Source organism: Stomoxys calcitrans, chromosome 5 (assembly GCF_963082655.1).
Source record: "Stomoxys calcitrans chromosome 5, idStoCalc2.1, whole genome shotgun sequence".
Taxonomy (NCBI): Eukaryota; Metazoa; Arthropoda; class Insecta; order Diptera; family Muscidae; genus Stomoxys; species Stomoxys calcitrans.
Window position 1 is genome coordinate 36,247,822 of NC_081556.1, and position 19,559 is coordinate 36,267,380.

Here is a 19,559-nt window from a genome sequence, read left to right on the forward strand (position 1 = left end):
CTTGACCGGATTATGAGAAAAGGTGGTTTGTATATATACCCTAGGTGGTGGGAATATATGCAAATCCCCACCATAGGATGGGGTCGTACTAATCTAGCCATCCCGTTTGTGCAGAATGTAGCTGATATATAGACCGATCTACCGATAAAAGGTCCGAAATCCGTAAAAGCTTTATTTATTACGATTTGGCTGAAATTTGAAACAGGAGGCACGTCTTAGCCGCTCTGGTATTCTCGTTGTATTCCCAATATACTTTCGATTTTTTACGACGTGCTCTGTTAAAAAGTCTGCGGACCTCTTTCCCAATGTTGCGAATTTCCCCTGTCATCCATGGTTTTCCTTGGGCTGATTTCCTTTCTCGAAGAGGACAACTATCTTCGAAAGACTCCATTAGGTGCAGTCGTAATACTGTTGACATTGTCGTCAATGTCTTCTATGCTTGAACAATTTAAATAATCTTGTCTTCTTCTGAGTAGTCTTCTGAATTGGTTTTCAACTTATTACTTATTATTATTATTATTATTACCAGTTGGTTTTCAACTTATTACGGAAGCTTATTGGCTTCGGCGCTGGCCGTGCTATTCTAAACCTAATGTAGGGAAGGTCTGAGAAGGAATGGTCCATGGAGACCCTCCAACCTGAACTAGATTTTCCGAACATTTCGTCACATGAAATACCTCCTCCCTAATCCACTTAACAAAGGTAGCGGTGGTACCAATATTAAGTGTTATTAGATCGTTAGTATTCAAGAATTCTGCCAGGGCTTGGCCCCGCTTATTAGTGTTGGTACTACCCCACGAAATGTGGTGAGAGTTTGCATCGCACCCTATTAGTACCTCGATTCCTGTCTGTTTTGCTTTCCTCACCAGCCGTTGCAGCTCCGACTTGGGTGGCGGTGTCGGAGAGTCGAAAGGCACATAAAGTGATGCCAGGTATGCTCCACCGTCTCCCTGTCTCACGGCTGTTGCATCTGACTTTGATTACTCTGGGGAAAATATATAATTCATATTTTATGACAAAAAACGTAGGTCCTCGGCCGAGTACCAGTGTTAGCATAGAATAATTGGAAGTTGATATGGTTCTGTCCCGAAACTTTGTTCCACGTCGTCCATGGCTCCTGAGTTAAAGCAATATGAATCTTGCCCTTGATGACTTTCTCCATCGGAGCATGTGTAGCTCCGGTGGAGGTTTATCTGGATGACCTCAATCATTGCTCCTCTATTAGATGGGCTTCTTGGGATTGGCCACGTCCGTCCGTCCATCTGTCGAAATTTTGCACAAATATATCTTATCAGTGTAGGTCAACTGGGACTGTAAATGAGCCAAATCGGTCCATGCTTTGATATAGCTGCCATCTAAACCGATCTAGGGTCTTGACTTCTTGAGCAACTAGAGGGCGCAATTGTTATCCAATTTGGCTGAAATTACTCATGTGGTGTTTGGGTTTCACTTTCGATAATTGTGCTAAGTATGGTTTAAATCGGTTCATAACCTGATATAGCTGCCGTATAAACCGATTTTGGGTTTTGACTTCTTGAGGTTTTAAAATGTGCAATTCTTATCCGATTTGACTGAAATTTTGCATATAACATTTAGGGATAAATTTCAACAACTGTACCTAGTATGGTATAGATCAGTCCATAAACTGATATAGTCACCATATAAACCGATTTCCCGATTAGCCTTCACGAGCCTCTAGAGGGCGCCATCCTTATCTAATTTGGTTAAAATTTCGCATACATCGTTTGGGTTTTGGTCCAACAACTGTGCCAAGTATGGTCTAAATCGGTTGATAACCTGATATAGCTGCCATATAAACTGATCTCCCAATTTGACACTCTGAGCCACTGGGGGGCGCAATTTTTACTCGATTTGCCTGAAATTTTGGGTGTTGTATTTTTCTATGACTTCTAACAGCCAAGACAATATATTGGAAAATATATATTGAACAAGTTATTCAACAAAATTTGACAAATGCCATTCATGATTGAGGGTATATAAGATTCGGCCCGGCCGAACTTAACACGCTTTTACTTGTTTTAATATTAGGATCTTTGCGTATCCTAGTCTTCTGAATCTTGAGAAAGTCGGTTATGGCTCCATCATCGGGTCCCTGTTCGTAAGCCTGTATTGATTCTACCGTCCCTGCACTGCCTGATGTTACGATATTAGGATCTTTGCCTATACAAGTCTTCCAAATCGTGAGTAAATGGGCTTCTTGGGAGTAGGTTATGGTCTCATCGTCTGCTCTCTGTGCTTTAGGCTGCAATGAGTACTTTTTCACTGCACTACTGGATGTTTCAGCATTAGGATCTTTGGCTGGATTGGTCTTCCCAGAGTACTTGAGCTCTCAACCGGGGAGCTCTCAACCTTCTCCCTTTTTATACCCTCCACCACAGGATGGGGGTATACTAATTTTTTCTTTCTGTTTGTAACTCCTCGAAATATTAGTCTAAGACCCCACAAAGTATATATATTCTTGATCGTCGTGACATTTTAAGTCGATCTAGCCATGTCCGTCCGTCCGTCTATCTGTCGAAAGCACGCTAACTTTCGAAGGAGTAAGGTTAGCCATTTGAAATTTTGCACAAATACCATTTCACAACTACACGTGGTGTTTTGGCATTATATCCGACAACTGTGCCAGGCATGGTCTAAATCGGTTCATAACCTGATATGGCTGCCACATAAACCGACCTTTGGCTTCTAGAGCTTCTAGTGGACGCAATTCCTATTAGATTTGGCTGAAATTTTGAATGAAGTGTTCTGGTATGACTTCCAACAATTGTTTCAAGTATAGTCTACATCAGTCCATAACCTGATATAGACGCCATATAAACCGATCTCCCGAATTGACTTCTTGAGCCTCTAGAGGGCGCAATTCTTATCCGATTTGGCCGAAATTTTGCATAAAGTGTTTTATTTTGACTTCCAACAACTGTTCTAAGTATGGTCTAAATAGGTGTATAACCTGATATTGCTGCCATATAAACCGATCTCCCAGTTTGATTTTTTGAGCCTCTGCAGGGCGCAATTTTTATTCGATTTGCCTGAAATTTTGGAGGTGATGTTTTTCTATGACTGCTTGTGTTCTATGCGAAAAAGTCATTTAAAGAACTTGTTTTAAGATTTATTTATTGAACTGATAAATGCTTTAGCTCTAAGTAAAACATTTAAACATTACAATCAATTATCCAACTTAAATAGAGCTTACAATTAATTTTTTAGTAATCTTAACTTTTTGTTTGTTTTTATCTTATTTAAAAAAAAATGTATTTCTAAAAAAAAATCAAATCTTTGTTGTAAAATCGTGCATGTGGGCGGTATATAAGCTACTGACATTCATACCTACATATTTACCTACCAGTATGTGTGCTGTGTGTATTATCTTTCTCTTGCACACGCACACACACACACACTAGTTCATAGATATGTGTATGTAAATGAAATGTGTTCATGATGTTGTAGTCCTTTGTTTCCGAAATGTTGTTTTATCCCCTCCAAGGTGTGGCTCAAAATTTGCTCCGGCTCAAAAGAAAGAACCCAATTTGGCCAAAACTTGTTCGCTGCATATGTTTTTGCCAAAAAAAGAACAAAATATAAGTTATCAGCCGTTGCCTTACGGAAACGTATCGAGCACCAGCCTTAATTATTGAGATCATGCATCATATACATGGGATTCGGTGAATCACAATCCACAATATCAATGTCATCGTTGTTGGCTGTCCAGCGTATGGTACGAACATCACTAAATCGAGATCTTCGTGGGTGCAAAAGGAAGCGAGAAGAAAAGAAACATTTGAAATAGTCAGATAAGATGAGAAAAGAAGTCTGTATTCATTTTTTTTGAAGCGTTCTTGTTGGTTTGATGGGTTACAACAAAAACAGAAAGTTTAATAACGAGAGAACCTGTTAGATGGCGGTGGCGGTGGTGGTGGTGCTGTACGAGGTGGTGTTCGTCGGGCTCTGAAAAGAAAGAAAGACAGAAATGAGGTTATGGAGAAACAATTAAAAAAGTGCCGAGTGCGGCCGGCCGGAATCTTGGTCGGCAACCTTTATCAGGAAGGATTTTCTTGATGACTCTCGATATAACTGGTGATTTACATTGAAATCTGTTGAGATTTAGATATATCTCCCATATATATATATATATATATATATATATATATATATATATATATATATATATATATATATATATATATATATATATATATATATATATATATAATCGCCCGATTTTTGTTCCTAGAGCCACTGCAAACGCATTTAATGACCAATCTTTGTCAAAAATTTTGCACAACACTTTCCTCGACGACTGCTACACATAACCGAAGTTTTGTCAAAATCGGTTTAGATTTACATATTGACGAACATAGCGTCATATTTTCGGTAGGTAACAATAATCTTGCCATTTGTCAACCGTAGTTATTACCGTTTGCACATATTGGCTCGAAATTTGATACGGATTGGTAATAACCCATCTGAAAACATCCGTCGAGGTTAATCAAAATTGGTTCAGAAATAAATATAGCTCCCACTTTGAACTTATTGGGTAGGTGTAGGGTATTATACAGTCGGCAACGACCGAATTTTGCTTTCCTTAGTGGTTTGGTTATGTATAAGTGCTAGAACATCCCTGTAGGAAATGTCAATAGTAAATCTATACTGACTTGCTATTGACTTTATCGCCTACTGACTACTGACAAATTGCACTCAAGCCCATGCTTTTTTATACCCACCACCGAAGGAAGGGGGTATATTCATTTTGTCATTCCGTTTGCAACACATCGAAATATCCATTTCCGAACCTTCCGACCGACGCTTGATCAGCCTAAAAATCTAAGACGATATAGACATGTCCGTTCGTCTGTCTGTTGAAATCACGCTACAGTCTTTAAAAATAGAGATATGGAACTAAAACTTTGCACAAAATCTTTTTTTTGTCCATAAGCAGGATAAGTTCGAAGATGGGCTATATCGAACTATATATTGATATAGCCCCCAGGCCCATGAAAGCCTCATTTATTATCCGATTTTGCTGAAATTTGGGACAGTGAGTTGTGTTAGGGCCTTAGATATCCTTCGTCAATTTGGTCCAGATCGGTCCAGATTTGGATATAACTGCCATATAGACCGATCCCCCGATTTAGGGTATTAGGCCCATAAAAGCCACATTTACTATCCGATTATGCTGAAATTTGAAACAGTGAGTTGTGTAAGTCCCTTCGACATCCTTCATTAATTTGGCCCAGATCGGTCTAGATTTGAATAAAGCTGCTATATAGACCGATCCTCCGATTTAAGGTCTTAGGCCCATAAAAGCCACTTTAATAATCCGATTTTGATGAAATTTGGAGCAGTGAGTTGTGTTAGACCCTTCGACATCCTTCATCAATTTGGCTCAGAACGGGCCAGATTTGGATATAGCTGCCATATAGACCGATCCCCAGATTTAGGGTCTTAGGTCCATAAAAACCACATTTATTATCCGATTTTGATTACATTTGGGACAGTGAGTTGCGTTAGACTCTTCGACATTCTTCGTTAATTTGGCCCAGATCGGCCTAGATTTGGTTATAGCTGCCATATAGACCGATCCTCCGAATTAGAGTCTTAGGCCCATAAAAGCCACATTTATTATGCGATTTTGATGAAATTTGGAGCAATGAGCTGTGTTAGGTCCAAATCGGAACATATTTCGATATAACTGCTATGCGACATGATGTATGCAATTTTCACCGGATTTTGATGAAAGGTGGTTTACATATATACCCGAGGTGGTGGGTATCCAAAGTTCGGCATCGCCGAACTAAACGCCATTTTACTTGTTCAACCTAACACTAACCTAGCACAGTTGTTGGGAGTCATAACAGAACACTATGTGCAAAGTTTCAGCCAAATCCGATGAAAATTGAGGCTTCCAATTTTCATCCAATCAGGCTATAGACAGATTTAGACCGTACATGGCACAGTTGTTGGAACATTCCATGCAAAATTTCGGGCAAATCGGTCCAAAATTGGGGCTTGTAACGGCTCAAGAAGTCAAATCGGGAGATCGGTTTATATGGAAGCTGTCAGGTTATATAGTGGACCGATTTGAATCATGCGTGATGCAGTTGTTGGAAGTCGTAAACGAACACTACACATAAAATTTCAGCCAAGACGAATAATAAACACTGCTTTGAGAGGCTTCAAATCGGGAGATCTGTTTATATGGGAGCTTTATCAGGTTATAGAATAATTTGGAAAATACTACCAATGGGTGTTGGATGTTATGTGCAAAGTTTTAGTGTAATCGTTTTAAAGTCCCGGATTCAAGGGGCTCAACAATTCAGGTTGAAGGACCACAACTTGACCGGGAACAATAATCAAATCTTAATCGATATGACCCATTTGCAATCCCCAGCGACTTTCAACAAAAAGAAGTATTCGAGCGAAATTTCAAGTGGCATAGTACCTCACAAATGTCGCCAGCATTAGAAGGGGATAACCACCGCTGAAATTTTTTTCAGTTGTTCTCGCTAGAAGGCGGGACAGGCTTATCTCTGCGCTACGGTGGCCTTTAGGAGTGTTGGTGGGTATAAAAGGGGACTAAAGACATTTGTATTATTGACTTACGCTTCTAAATTTTGCCTATTGTTTCTGGAAGTACTATAGGTAGCATTATCCTCATCCATATCGAAGTCTTCTGTGTCTCGACGTTGTCTGGAATTATCGAAATGCCTTCGCAATTAAATCATTTCGCAAAATCCCCATAAACTTACAAGCCTTTCTTTCTGCCTGCCTCACGATTTTTGACAATATTTGCCACTGCCCTTGTAGTCAACGAGACTCGTGATGATAGTTTGGGAGGTGTTCGTTGCCTAGGTTGAGCCGGTTGTGCATCTCGTCTTGCGGGAAGTATGGGTGTGACCGATCTTCTGGAACGTCCATCGCCACGCCTGTTTTGACTGGGGCTACGTTGATCCGGTGTGCGCCAGGTATTATCCTCTTCCTCCAAATTGAATTCTTGGGTACCTTGTCGACGCCTGTGAATAAGAGTATGCCAAGTTTAAATTTCTAAGTGTAGAGATTTCGTTGAAACTCTTAAGAAAAGAGTGTCTTACTAAAGTTCAACCTCAATTTCAAGCAGAATCTTTATGCTCACCATCATAGGATGGGGAGGTATACATGTCTAGTCATTCCATTGGTAACTCCTGGATATATTTATCCAAGTCGATCCAGTCTTATCCGTATTTCTGTCTGTCAAAATGGACGGAGCAGTCGTACGAATCAAGCCATTCACTTGAAATTTTACACAGAAACCTCTTATTGATGAAGTTCGTTGGGGATTACAAATGGTCTAAAGAAGAGCTGCAGAATTGGGACGTCTATAAGGCTGAGCTAAGAAAATACAAGGCCGAGCTGAGAAAGGCTCAGAACAAACCGTGGGTGGAATTCTATAGCTCCGTGGAGGATGCATCTGAGGCCACTAGGCTAAGGAAGATCCTATCCTCAAGACCTTCTGCAAATTTGCACATGAAAATTCTATTAGGGAACGTCTCACATATAAATGAATGCTGTCCCATTCAAGTTTTAAGCCGAGTCCGAACGGCGTGCTGCAGTGGGAACCCTCCAGGGGAGAAGTTTTTATACCCTCCATATACTTATATCGTCATCCAGTTTGTAACACCTTCAAATATGCGTCTTAGATAGCGCAAAGTGTATATATTCTTGATCGTTATGACATTTTGAATCGATTCGTCCTTCCGCCTGTGTGTCGAAAGCACGCAAACTTTCGAAGGAGTAAAGCTAGGCTCTTAAAATTTTGCACAAATACTTCTCATTAGTGTAGTTCAGTTAGGATTGTTAAAAGGCCAAATAGGTTTACCTTTTGATGTCGCAACCATATAAACCAATTTTGGGTCTTGACTTCTTGAGCTTATCCGATTTCCGATTCTTATCCGATTTGGCTGTGGAAAGGTGAAGTTGTCGTTGAGAGCAGACGTGTTAATTTAAGCTCTTAAAAACACATTCCAAATGACGTTAAAAACCATTTTTATACAAAATAAATCGCTTAAGTACATCAAATAATGCACCCTGTGTCTATAAACACTCATACAAACTCTGTACAAACGGTTGTTCAGTAAATAATTGCAAGTAATTTGGACAGAAAATTACCATTTATCAAAGTTCCAACAACAATTACAAATCAAAACACAACAAGTAAAAAGGCGTTAATTTCGGCCGGGCCGAACTTTGGATACCCACCACCTCGGGTATATATATAAACCACCTTTCGTCAAATCCGGGGAAAAATGCATACCTTATGACCCATAGCAGCTATATCGAAATATGTTCCGATTTGGACCAATGGGTCTAAGACCCTAAATCGGAGGATCGGTCTATATGGCAGCTATATCCAAATCTGGACCGATCTGAACCAAATTGACGACGGATGTCGAAGGGCCTAAGACAACTCACTGTCCCAAATTTCAGCAAAATCTGATAATAAATGTGGCTTTTATTGGTCTAAGACACAAAATCGGTCTATATGGCAGCTATATCCAAATCAGGACCGATCTGGGCCAGATTAAAGAAGGATGTCGAACGGCCAAACACAACTCACTGTCCCAAATTTCAGCAAAGCCGGATAATAAATGTGACTTTTAAGGGCCTAAGACCCTAAATCGGCGAATCGGTCTATATGACAGCTATATCCAAATCAGGACCGATCAGAGCCAGATTAAAGAAGGATGTGGAAGGGCCTAACACAACTCACTGTCCCAAATTTCAGCAAAATCGTATAATAAATGTGGCTTTTATGGGCCTAAGACCCTAATTCGGAGGATCGGTCTATATGGCACTATATCCAAATCTGGACCGATCAAGGCAAAATTAACGAATGATGTCAAAGGGCCTAACACAACTCACCGTCCAAAATTTCAGCAAAATCGATAATAAATGTGGCTTTTATGGGCCTAAGACCCTAAATCGGCGGATCGATCTATATGGGGGCTATATCAAGATATAGGACTTATGGACCAAAAAGGAATCTGTGCAAAGCTCAGCTCAATATCTCTATTTCCAAGAATATATATATACTTTATAGGGTCGGAAATGGATATTTCGATGTGCTGCAAACGGAATGACAAAATGAATATACCCCAATTGGGCCGAAGTAACTGGGTGGGCCGCCCCAACCCCAGAACCCCCTTAAATAGGTTTATTGGACGATCATGACAATATGGGACTCAAATGAAAGGTATTCGAGAATAGTTTGCGAAAATCGTCATGAAGGAGAAATAGGCTTTATAATTTGTTGATTTCGGAAGGGGGCGGACCCTCCCGCGTTACCCGAAATCTCCACCCAAAATCAAATGTGGACCGATTGGGACAATATGAGTACCAAATGAAAGGTATTGGAGAGTAGAATGCGAATATGGTATTCAATGTTTGGTCTAAGTACCTTATTTGGGACCAAGTACCCAGCGGGACGCCCCAAACCCAAATTTCCCCCAAACATATATATTTTACGTTCATGTCAATATGGAGCTCAAATGAAAGATATTCGAGAGAAGAGTAGAGTAGTACGAATCTGGCATACAAAATCAGATCGAAGTATAGGGGGTCACCTTACCCTCCAAAAACGTCTCAAATGGGCATATGACCCATCATGACTCTATGGGACTCTGTTTGTTTGTTTGTTCTGTAGAATCACAAACGTCTGAACTGATTTTCTTAAAATTTTCCCAGATTGTGTAAGTTTGTCTGAATGGAAAAATAGGCTATATAATTTTTAGATATGGGATGGAGGTGCTTTTCCTTCCAAAAATAAGTCAGATAGGTTGGTTGGTCCGCTATGACAATATGGCACTCAAATGGACAGTACTTGAGTGTAGAAAACGATTGTGATATCCAATTTTGAAGACAAGTATTTGGGAGTGCGCTATAAAGCACCCCCTAAACTGAATCTCATTTCCGATTATAGCACTATGGAGCTCAAATCAACGGTAGTTGGGAACTTAGCACGCTTTTACTTGTTTATTATATTTAGATAACATTTTTTACATGGACTTCACTCATGCCTTCTTTAGAACAATTTGTTATTGAAACTTACATGGGAGGTTTGGATTTTCCAATTTGTGGTTGATCTCGCTCTCTCGCTTGACCACGATATATTGGCTGATTTCGTTGCGGTTGCATTTGTCTGCTATTGCTAGGGGCCCTGGATTGACTTCGTTCAGGTTTACCCTCATCATCTAAATCGAATTCTTCAGTACCTTGCCTCCGTCTAATGGTGGTAAAATAAGAACAAAAGCCGTAAAGAAGAAATAATGGACAATCGAGTACAAATTTTGTTAGGAGTACAAGGAACTCAAAGAACTTACAAAGGTTTGGCTTTGTTACGCGGTTGAGATTGACCTCGCTCCTGTTGTGGTTGTTGTTGTCGACTACTGCTTACACCTCGCGTTTGACTACGCTCGCGAGCTTGAATAACGGGTCCTTCATTGTCTAAATCGAATTCTTCGGTGCCTTGGCGCCTCCTTTTATATAAGAAACAAATATAATAGGCAATAGTTAGGGGAGGTAACCATAGCATTGGAACCTTAAACTATTATTGAACTTTGACACGCTCTATATTTGATGATATATCGCTTGTTCTTTAAAAATAAAAAATAAAAAAAAAATTCTTAAATGTTAACTCTTACATGGGTGGTGGTCTCATGCGTGGTGTCTCACGTTCATAGGAACTGTGATCTCTTGATTGTCCACCACGGCTTGGACCTGGTGATCGCCAACTATCTTCTACATCAGATTCTGCACGACGTCTGCAAATATTTGAAAGTCAATAGTATTATAGCTGTTTTGTAGGGCTTAAGACTAATAATTACCCCTGACTACGACTCCGTACCGGCGATTGTGATGATTGGCGTGCTCGTATGGGTTCTCTATCAATATCATCTATATCTAAAGTTTCTTCAGTAGCTGAGCGTTTTCTGTATGATGTGATAACAAATAGATATGATTTAAGAAAATAAACTTTTACTTATAGAAAAGTTTATAGTTATTTAAGAATATAATCTTTTTTGAAGTAAATTTTTTTTGCAGTGCGTTTTTGACGTGGCGCACCACATCTTATGATGCAACATTTTCGGTGTCTTCTTTTTGACCCCAAATAGTTTGATGCCATATCTTTTGACGCTGCGTCTTTAAACGCCACATATTATGATGTCACATCTTTTGTTGCAATATATTATGACGGCATATCTTTTGACGCCGCCTCTTTTGACGCCAAATCTTTTAACACCACATCTTTTATTGCAAAATCTTTTGACGCCCAACTTTCGACGCCATATCTTTTGAAGCTACATATTAACGTCACGTCATTTTACGTTGTTTTTTTATGTTTTGACGCCACATATTTTGACGTTATGTATTTATAGCACGTCTTTTATAGACGGCACGTATTTTGACGTCACATCTTTTGATGCCATGTCCTTTGAAGCTACATCTTTTGACGCCACATATTTTGGCGTCACGTATTTTTACGGCACGTCTTCTATCGCCACATCTCTTGATGCCACGTCTTTTGACGTAACACTTTTTGACGCCACATCTTTTGATGCCATATCGTTTGAAGCTATATATTTTAAAGCCACGTCATTTTACTCTCTCACGTCACTTCATTTTACCAAATATTTTTGTGTTTTGACGCCACATATTTTGGCGACACGTATTTTTATGGCACATATTTTATCGACACATCTTTCTATGCCACATCTTTTGGCACCACGCCTTTTGACACCATGTCGTTTGAAGCTACATCTGTTGACGCCACCTCATTTAACGCTACCTCTTTTAAAGCCACATATTTTGGCGTCACGTAATTTTATGGCACGTCTTTTATTGCCACATCTAAAGATACTAATTCTTTTGGCGTCACCTATTTTTATGGCACGTCTTATATCGCCACATCTTTCGACGCCGCTTCTTGTGAAGTCACATCTTTTGACGCTTCATAGGTGAGCCACATCTTTTGACGCAACATCTTTTGAAGCCAAATTTTTTGACGCTATATCTTTTTTTAGACGCATCATTTGACGCTACGTCATTTTACGCTATCTCATTTGAAGCCACATATTTTGGCGTCACGTATTTTATGCCACTTCATTTGACGACACATTTTTTGGTGCCTCATATTTTGACGCCAGCTCAATTACATGGGGCCTACTTTTTTATGAATAGTCCGTACGGCGTGCCGCTTAGCGGCACATTTTGTTAGAGAAGTTTAACATGGCGGGAATCCTTATTAATGTCGCCAAATTTTGTAAAGGGATCAACACCACTGAAAATTTTTTTTCTGATGTTCAGGCCGGCATTTGAACCTAGGAATTCGTCGTCTTAGCGGACATGCTAACCTCTGCGCCACGGCGTGTTCCACATATTATGACTCCACATATTATAACGCCATATTTTTTGATGCCACTTCTTTTGGCGACACATTTTTGGACGCCACATATTTTGAAGCCACTTATTTTAGCACCACATCGTCAAAAAGCCACGTCATCAAATGTTATCTCTTTTGACGTTACATCTTTTGGCGTCACGTATTTTAATGGCATTTTTTTAACGCCACACCTGTTTACGTGAGATCTTTTGACGCTATATCTTGTGAAGCCATATATTTTGACGCCAAATCATTTGACACCACATTTTTTGATGCCATTTTTTTAGTTGATACTACATCTTTTGAAGCAACATCTCAGGTCTTTAAACGCAACAGCTTTTGATGCCATGTCCATTTACGCTACATCTTTGGACGCCAGATCTTTTGACGCAACATTTTTTGACGCCACATCTTTTGACTCGACGACGCAACATTTTTTTGACGCCAGGTCTTTAAACGCAACAGCTTTTGACGCCACGTCCTTTGACGCCACATCTTTGAACGCAACATTTGTTGACGCCGCAACTTTTGAAGCTACATCATTTGACGCGACGTCATTCTATGCTATTTCTTGTGACGCTACATCTTTTGACGCCACATATTTTGATGCTACGTCTTAAAACACCAAATCTTTTGACGCCACATCTTTTGCTACGTCTTTTGAAGTCACATCTTGTGTAGTCATATCTTTTGACGCAAAATCTTTTGATGCCAAATTTTGACGCGACATCTTTTGTAGCTACATCTTTTGACGCACGGCATTTTACGCTATCCGTTTTGCCCCACATCTTTAAACGCTATATCTTTTGACGCCACATCTTTTGACTCTACATCTTTAGGGCCACATCTTTAAACGCAACGTTTTGTAAAGGCTTATCTTTTGACGCAATTACTTCTAATGCCAAATCTTTTTAAGCCACATTATTTGAACCATATCTTCTGGTTCGACATCATTTGACGCCACATCTTTTAACGCCACGTCTTTAAACACAAAATCTATTGACGCCTCATCTTTTGACTCCACATCTTTTAACGTCACATCTTTTAACGCCGCTACCTTTGACGCCCCTTTCTTTTGACGTTACAGCTCTTGATTTCAAATCTTATGACACAATATATTATGATGCCACACCTTCTGACGCCACATCCTTTGACGCTACATCTTTTGATGCCACATCTTCTAACGCCGCATCTTTTGACACTACATCTTGTGAAGCATCATCTTTGATGCAATTTCTATTGATGCCTCATTTTTTGACGCCACATCTTAAGACGCCACGTTTTTCAATTATCAATTTTTTACCTTACTCTGAAATTCAAGAAAAATTTATGCCGAGTTTTTCTATTAACTTACAGTACTGGTCTTGATCTTCTCGTACTACTTGAGCTTCGATCTCTGCCGGAACTTGTACCCCGATCTCGTTTACGGCTACGATCTCCTCTTTCGGCCGCCCGCAAACGCACTCTCTTTATACTTGTTATCTTCCTTTGCAGTGTGATTAGATTCAAACCCACTGGTGTGGCTATGGACCACAGCAGCAAGGTGAGAAAGGTGAAAAACCACAGGGCATTGACGAAATCAATCATATTTCGGCAGAAAAATATGCGATTAGCATCGAAAATATCAAAAAATGGACGACATTTGGCTGTGGTATCGCCCAATTGTGAGGACATGGTTGCCTTGCTGCTGGTCAAATAGGTTTTCAGTCTGGCCAAGGAAGATAATGGAAAGAAAAACAAACAAACCAAAACGTAAACCAGGCATTTAATTACCGTTTTTGTAAGCAATCAATTGGAAAGGGCCAAGGGAATTGTGAATGAGAACTATGATTACCTTTCTGTATAGATACGTGTCTGATTGTCGCATATCTCGCCGGCTGTCTTCTCCAGATACTCCTGTATGTTGCGTAAATGGTTTAGTGTCTGATTGACCTGCTTGGCCCAGGGGTCCCTTTGCAATTCCAATGCTGTCAAATGATAAAGTATTTCGTTTTGCAATTGCTCCAGTGGCTGCAGTATGGAAGCTTGTAAACGTTTTGAACGACTGCCAAGTGTTGTCATACGTGAGGATGTTGCCACGTCTTGTATCTGCAGATAAATGGTTACAAGTTGTGTAGTAGTAGTAGTCGCACACATCGGAACCGGAAGCACCGACAGCAGTAGCAGTAGCACCAATAGCAGTAGCAGAAAAAATACAAAGACAATCAAAACAGTTACAAACATGAAATTATGTTTTCCAATAAGCTTAAGTGAGTGGGAAGAGAATGGAGGGAGGGGTTATCATAACACTATGTTAAAATTGGAATTTTTTTCTTAATCTACTCCTAGAATCCTGCAGCAATATTAACACACAACCACTGGTTCAACTCAAACATTTCTTGCAATAGCCAAACTATTATTTACACCGGAAAATTAATATGAAAATTCGAAGAATGTTCAATTTTAATAGAAATTTTTTAACAGATTCTTTTTTTTCTATCAACCAACTAGCAGGGGATGTCCCCTGTGAATGTACTGCATTGCGATGGCGAATGGAATAGGAATTGTTGGTGGGCCGAACAACCCACATTGCCGAAAAGAAAGACAATAGAGTTGGATAACCTACTGTTCCCATTCAACGCCTTCGCTCTCCTCTGTACACGGTCCAGTAGCTACAGGGTGGTCCAGAAGCTCCAGCCCATACATGGGAGTTGCACTCCATTTTCGACCATGTTAAAGTGGTATAGATGTTTAGAAGATCAGAAGGACTGAAATAACTCTTACACCGTTTAAGGAAGCCTAAGCACTTGAAGGCTTCTTTCGAGACTTCAAATACATGTTTAGCCAAATGGACATTACTTTGTATTTGTATGCCCAGAACATCAAGAGCTTCTGATTGTTCAACCTACAAACCGTTGATAGACAAAGATGATCGTAATGAGTCAGCGAATCATTTGTGTGATAACAAACAGTACTCAGAAATGGCCACCAAATCCTGACAGCGTGTATCATCCATAACCCGCCTCTTGTTCTCAATCTCTCGAAGACTCGGCTTTTAGTCGAATGAGTACGAATGACAGAGATTGCCGTCATACGCAAATGAGTAGATTGGATTCGATGTCTGACTCAACAGATCGTTGATGAATATAAGAACAAGAGAAGGAGAAAGAGAAAGAACAGAGCCCTGGGGTACATCTGCGGTCAATTTATGCTCATTGGATGAGAACCCATCTATAACGACTCGTATAGTCCGATCTCCGAGAAATCTCGTAGTAAATCAAATGAAGCTATTACAGACACCAAATGTGATAGTAGTGCACCGTGCCAGACCCTATCAAATGCCTTGGAGATACCCAGAGCCATAACCTTACTTTCACCACCCTGGTGGATTGAGCGATTCCAAAGTTCCGACAGAAATGTCATGAGGTCTCCCGTAGAGCGATTACTGCGGAATCCATACTGTTGGTCGCAAAGAAGGCCACTATACTCTAAATACCTCACAAGATGGTGATTAACCATACCCTCCATAACCTTGGCAAGAGCGGATCATATCGCAATTGGCCGGTAATGCGCAGGGTTGTTCGCCTCACGAATTCTTGGGTATGAGCTGAACGTTCGCAACCTTCCAACGCTCCGGGAAGACTCCCGCACGGTAGGCAAGGTTGAAAAGGTTGTGTAATGGACGAGCAAGCGTCAAAGAATATTTGGTTTTATTTATTTACGTCTACATTTTCAAGAACCCTTTTAACTTCATGAGTTCCAAAAAAACAACTGGGGCATGAGTCCAGATACATTTTCGATTAAGAGGAGTGGTTGATTGCTTTCCGACAGGAAAGAGTTCCCAGCAAATATATCAGCCAACAGGTTAGCCTTATCAACCGAGTCAGTGAATGTTTGATCATCGTTAACAAGTGTTGGGATAGATGAAGAACTACCCTTTAGCTTTTTCACGAACGACCAAATGCTTTTACTTTCTCGTGTAAAAGCTGGAACCTTATTACGTAGGCGTTGTTCGTAAAGAATGTTTGGCACACGAAGATTTAGCTTGCTTGCTCAATAGTATTGGCATTTTTATCCAAGCGCCAGTTCCTGAATGCCACCTTTTTCGATTTGACAGCATCTCTGCATGTCTGGTTAAACCAACTTATGTCGGTTTAGTCTTTACTTTAGTCTTCCATTTAGAATTATCTTCTCAATTATTTCAGCAGTAGCATTTATATCGTCATCTAGAAAACATAGTTTCCAAGTAAAATGCTAAAAAAAAATCCATTGAGCTCAGCCTAACGTGCTTTTTCGTATAAAGCCGCTTCGGGACTGGGGGCGAAACAGTACGAAGAGCAGAATAGGAAAAATATGACGAAACAATGCAGTGATCGGAGTATTAACTTCATACATTTGAGGGTGTGAAGTCAAGATAAGGTCAGGAGTATTATTTTAGTGCCCTTGGACACATGTGATATGTTTCGGTTCGTTCACTAGTTGCGCCAAACCATTATGCTCAGCGAAAAGCTCAACGTATTGGCCCTTAGGAGTCTTTTGGCTCGAATGGGAAAGCCAGGAGGAGTTGTTGACATTGAAATCCCCAGCGACAATGATTTCACTGCCCGAAAAATCCTCCAAAATATTTGTAAAGGAATCAGAAAGGGCGTCAGAGCCGTTCATAGAAGCCTCCCTTTCTGTGTTCCAATCCCGAATTTATCCCAAGGGGAGTTAAATTCAGCACCCTATCAGTCCAGGTGTTGTCGTCTTTGGAACACTACATCGTTACGTACATGTGCCACGAGGCCTCTGTGCGAAACAAAAAGAGACAGCTTGTGGTAACCAGGGATGTGAAAATCCTGATATTTTTTTTTTGTATATTTAGGTCGCTCTAGCCCCCTAACTCAGACTCCTTCGTCCCGAAAGGTTTCAGGTTCATCAAGTTTGTTGATAATAGGCCGCTGGCTTTCAAGGCCAAATCGTCTGGCCTTTCATTTCTTCTTAGTCCGGGGCGCCCAAACAATGGGGATCGTGCCATCCTTAGAGAAGTCGTTAATAGCCTTCTTACACTCCAAGACTGTTTGTGACCAAGTGCTAGTTGTTATAGCCCAGAGGCACAGTTAACTCCCCCTAAGGGTGTTCACATTCGAGGTTCTTACATAAATATCAAATCACTTGATGCAATCTGTAGTCGTTCGCCGGATATCTGTCAGCTGGACTGTATTTTGGTAAGACAGTCACACTGTGGTCTCACTTGTATGGAAAGAGTGGCCAGAATAGGTAAAAACCTAATTTTTTACCCGATTTTGCTGAAATGTGGAACGGTGAGTTGTTCTATACCTACCAAAGTCCAAACCGAATATGGTCTAAATTAGACTATATTTCGATACAGCTACTATATAGACCGATCAGCCGACTTTTATGCCGTTCGCCACCACAGTGGTTTGTGCTTTGTTTGCAACGCTAAGAAGGAGAAGAGCTGGACCCATTGATAAGTATACCGATTGAAGCAGAATCACTTTCTGATTCGATTTAGTCATGTCTGTCCGTCCGTCTGCCCGTTTGTCTGTCATCCGTCCGTCCGTCTGCCCGTTTGTCTGTCCATCCGTCTGTCCGTCCGTCTGTCCGTCCGTCCGTCTGTCCGTCCGTCCGTCTGTCCGTCCGTCTGTCCGTCCGTCTGTCCGTCCGTCTGTCCGTCCGTCTGTCCGTCCGTCCGTCTGTCCGTCCGTCCGTCTGTCCGTCTGTGAGTTCATGTATTCTTGTAATCAAAGTGCAGGCCGTATTTGTTGTCCCATCATCACGAAATTTTGCACACATTACTTTTTTGGCCCAAGGACGAACGCTATTGATTTTGGAAAAAATCGGTTCAGATTTATATATAACTCCCATATATATGTAACGCCCGATTTGCACTTAAATCGCCGTAGTAGCTACAATTTTCAACCGATCTGCACAAAATTTGGCACGAATTGTTTTGTTATTGATCTAAACATTTGTGCAAAATTTGAAAAAAATCGGCTCAGATTTAGATATAGCTCCCATATATATGTATTGCCCGATTTGCTCTTAAATGGCCGTAGTAGCTACAATTTTCAACCGATATACACAAAATTTTGCGCGGACTGTTTTGTTACCGGTTTTAACATATCTGCTAGATTTCATCAAAATCGGTTCAGATTTAGATATAGCTCCCATATATATGTTTACATACATTTTTATCGCCGGATTTGCACTTATATACCCGTAGCAACAACAACTTTCAAACGATTTGCTTGAAAGTCGGTTCAGATTTAGATATAGCTCTCATATACATATATATTCATATATTGCCCGAATTTATAATTGTAGGGTATTATATAGTCGGCGCCGCCCGACTTTTGCCTTTCCTTGCTGGTTAGTCTTAAGCCCATTATTGCCAAATTTATAACCAGATTTCGCTGAAATTTGAAACGGTCAGTTGTACTAAGCCTACTGATGTCCGAACAGAATATGGTCCAAAGCGGACAATTTTTTGAGGGGGTCTCAGGCCCAATGGCCCCCACCCTGGCTACGTCCCTGAGGGGAGCTATATCTAAATATGGGCCGACGTTGTTGAAATTTCGCACACGTATTGGAACGTCAAATAAAATATATCGTGGTGAATTTTGTAAAGATCGGACCAATACTGTGTAAAAAATATATAGGGGAGCATTAAAAGGTCATATCGGGTAAAAGGTGTATTGGGGAACTATATCTAAATCTGATCCTTTTTTTATAAAATTTTGCAAAATTTTGTCAAGATCGGACCAAAAGTGTTGCAACTACGGCCTTCAAATGCCATATCGGATGAAAGATATACATGGGAGCTTTATCAAAATCTGATCCGTTTTGTCCCAAAATTTATAGCGTTCGTCCTTGGACCACAAAGAAACTTGTTCAAAATGCCATGACAATCGGACAACAAATGCGATCTGAACCATGATCACAAGAATACATAGACAGACAGACAGACATGGCTAAATCAGAAAGTGATTCTAAGCCGATCGGTATATCTATCAATGGGTTTAATACCATGTATTAGAGTGGTGGTATAGGGTAGAAAAAACCAAAAATAAATTTTGCCCGAATTTTTATACCCACTACCAAAGGATGGGGGTAAACTTCGAAATATTCGTCTAAGACCCCATAA

The 19,559-nt window shown here is 40.4% G+C and overlaps 1 protein-coding gene across 2 annotated transcripts in view; it reads right to left on the reverse strand.

The window, feature by feature from the left end:
* Window positions 1-3,118: 3,118 nt before the first annotated feature.
* Window positions 3,119-19,559, reverse strand: part of LOC106092939 (prominin-2) — an 82,702-nt gene continuing 66,261 nt past the window's right edge. Inside the window, exons 11-20 of one of the 2 annotated variants that reach the window (XM_059369473.1) lie at window positions 14,268-14,521; window positions 13,788-14,141; window positions 10,878-10,982; window positions 10,695-10,814; window positions 10,374-10,529; window positions 10,103-10,276; window positions 6,768-7,031; window positions 6,622-6,708; window positions 3,910-3,966; window positions 3,119-3,760 (exon numbers count right to left, since the gene is read on the reverse strand). In XM_059369473.1, coding sequence (XP_059225456.1) covers window positions 3,646-3,760; window positions 3,910-3,966; window positions 6,622-6,708; window positions 6,768-7,031; window positions 10,103-10,276; window positions 10,374-10,529; window positions 10,695-10,814; window positions 10,878-10,982; window positions 13,788-14,141; window positions 14,268-14,521 — 1,686 coding nt within the window. In that variant the 3' untranslated portion in view covers window positions 3,119-3,645. The remainder of the gene's footprint in view (window positions 3,761-3,909; window positions 3,967-6,621; window positions 6,709-6,767; window positions 7,032-10,102; window positions 10,277-10,373; window positions 10,530-10,694; window positions 10,815-10,877; window positions 10,983-13,787; window positions 14,142-14,267; window positions 14,522-19,559) is intronic. The other variant, XM_059369474.1, reaches the window with a different exon arrangement.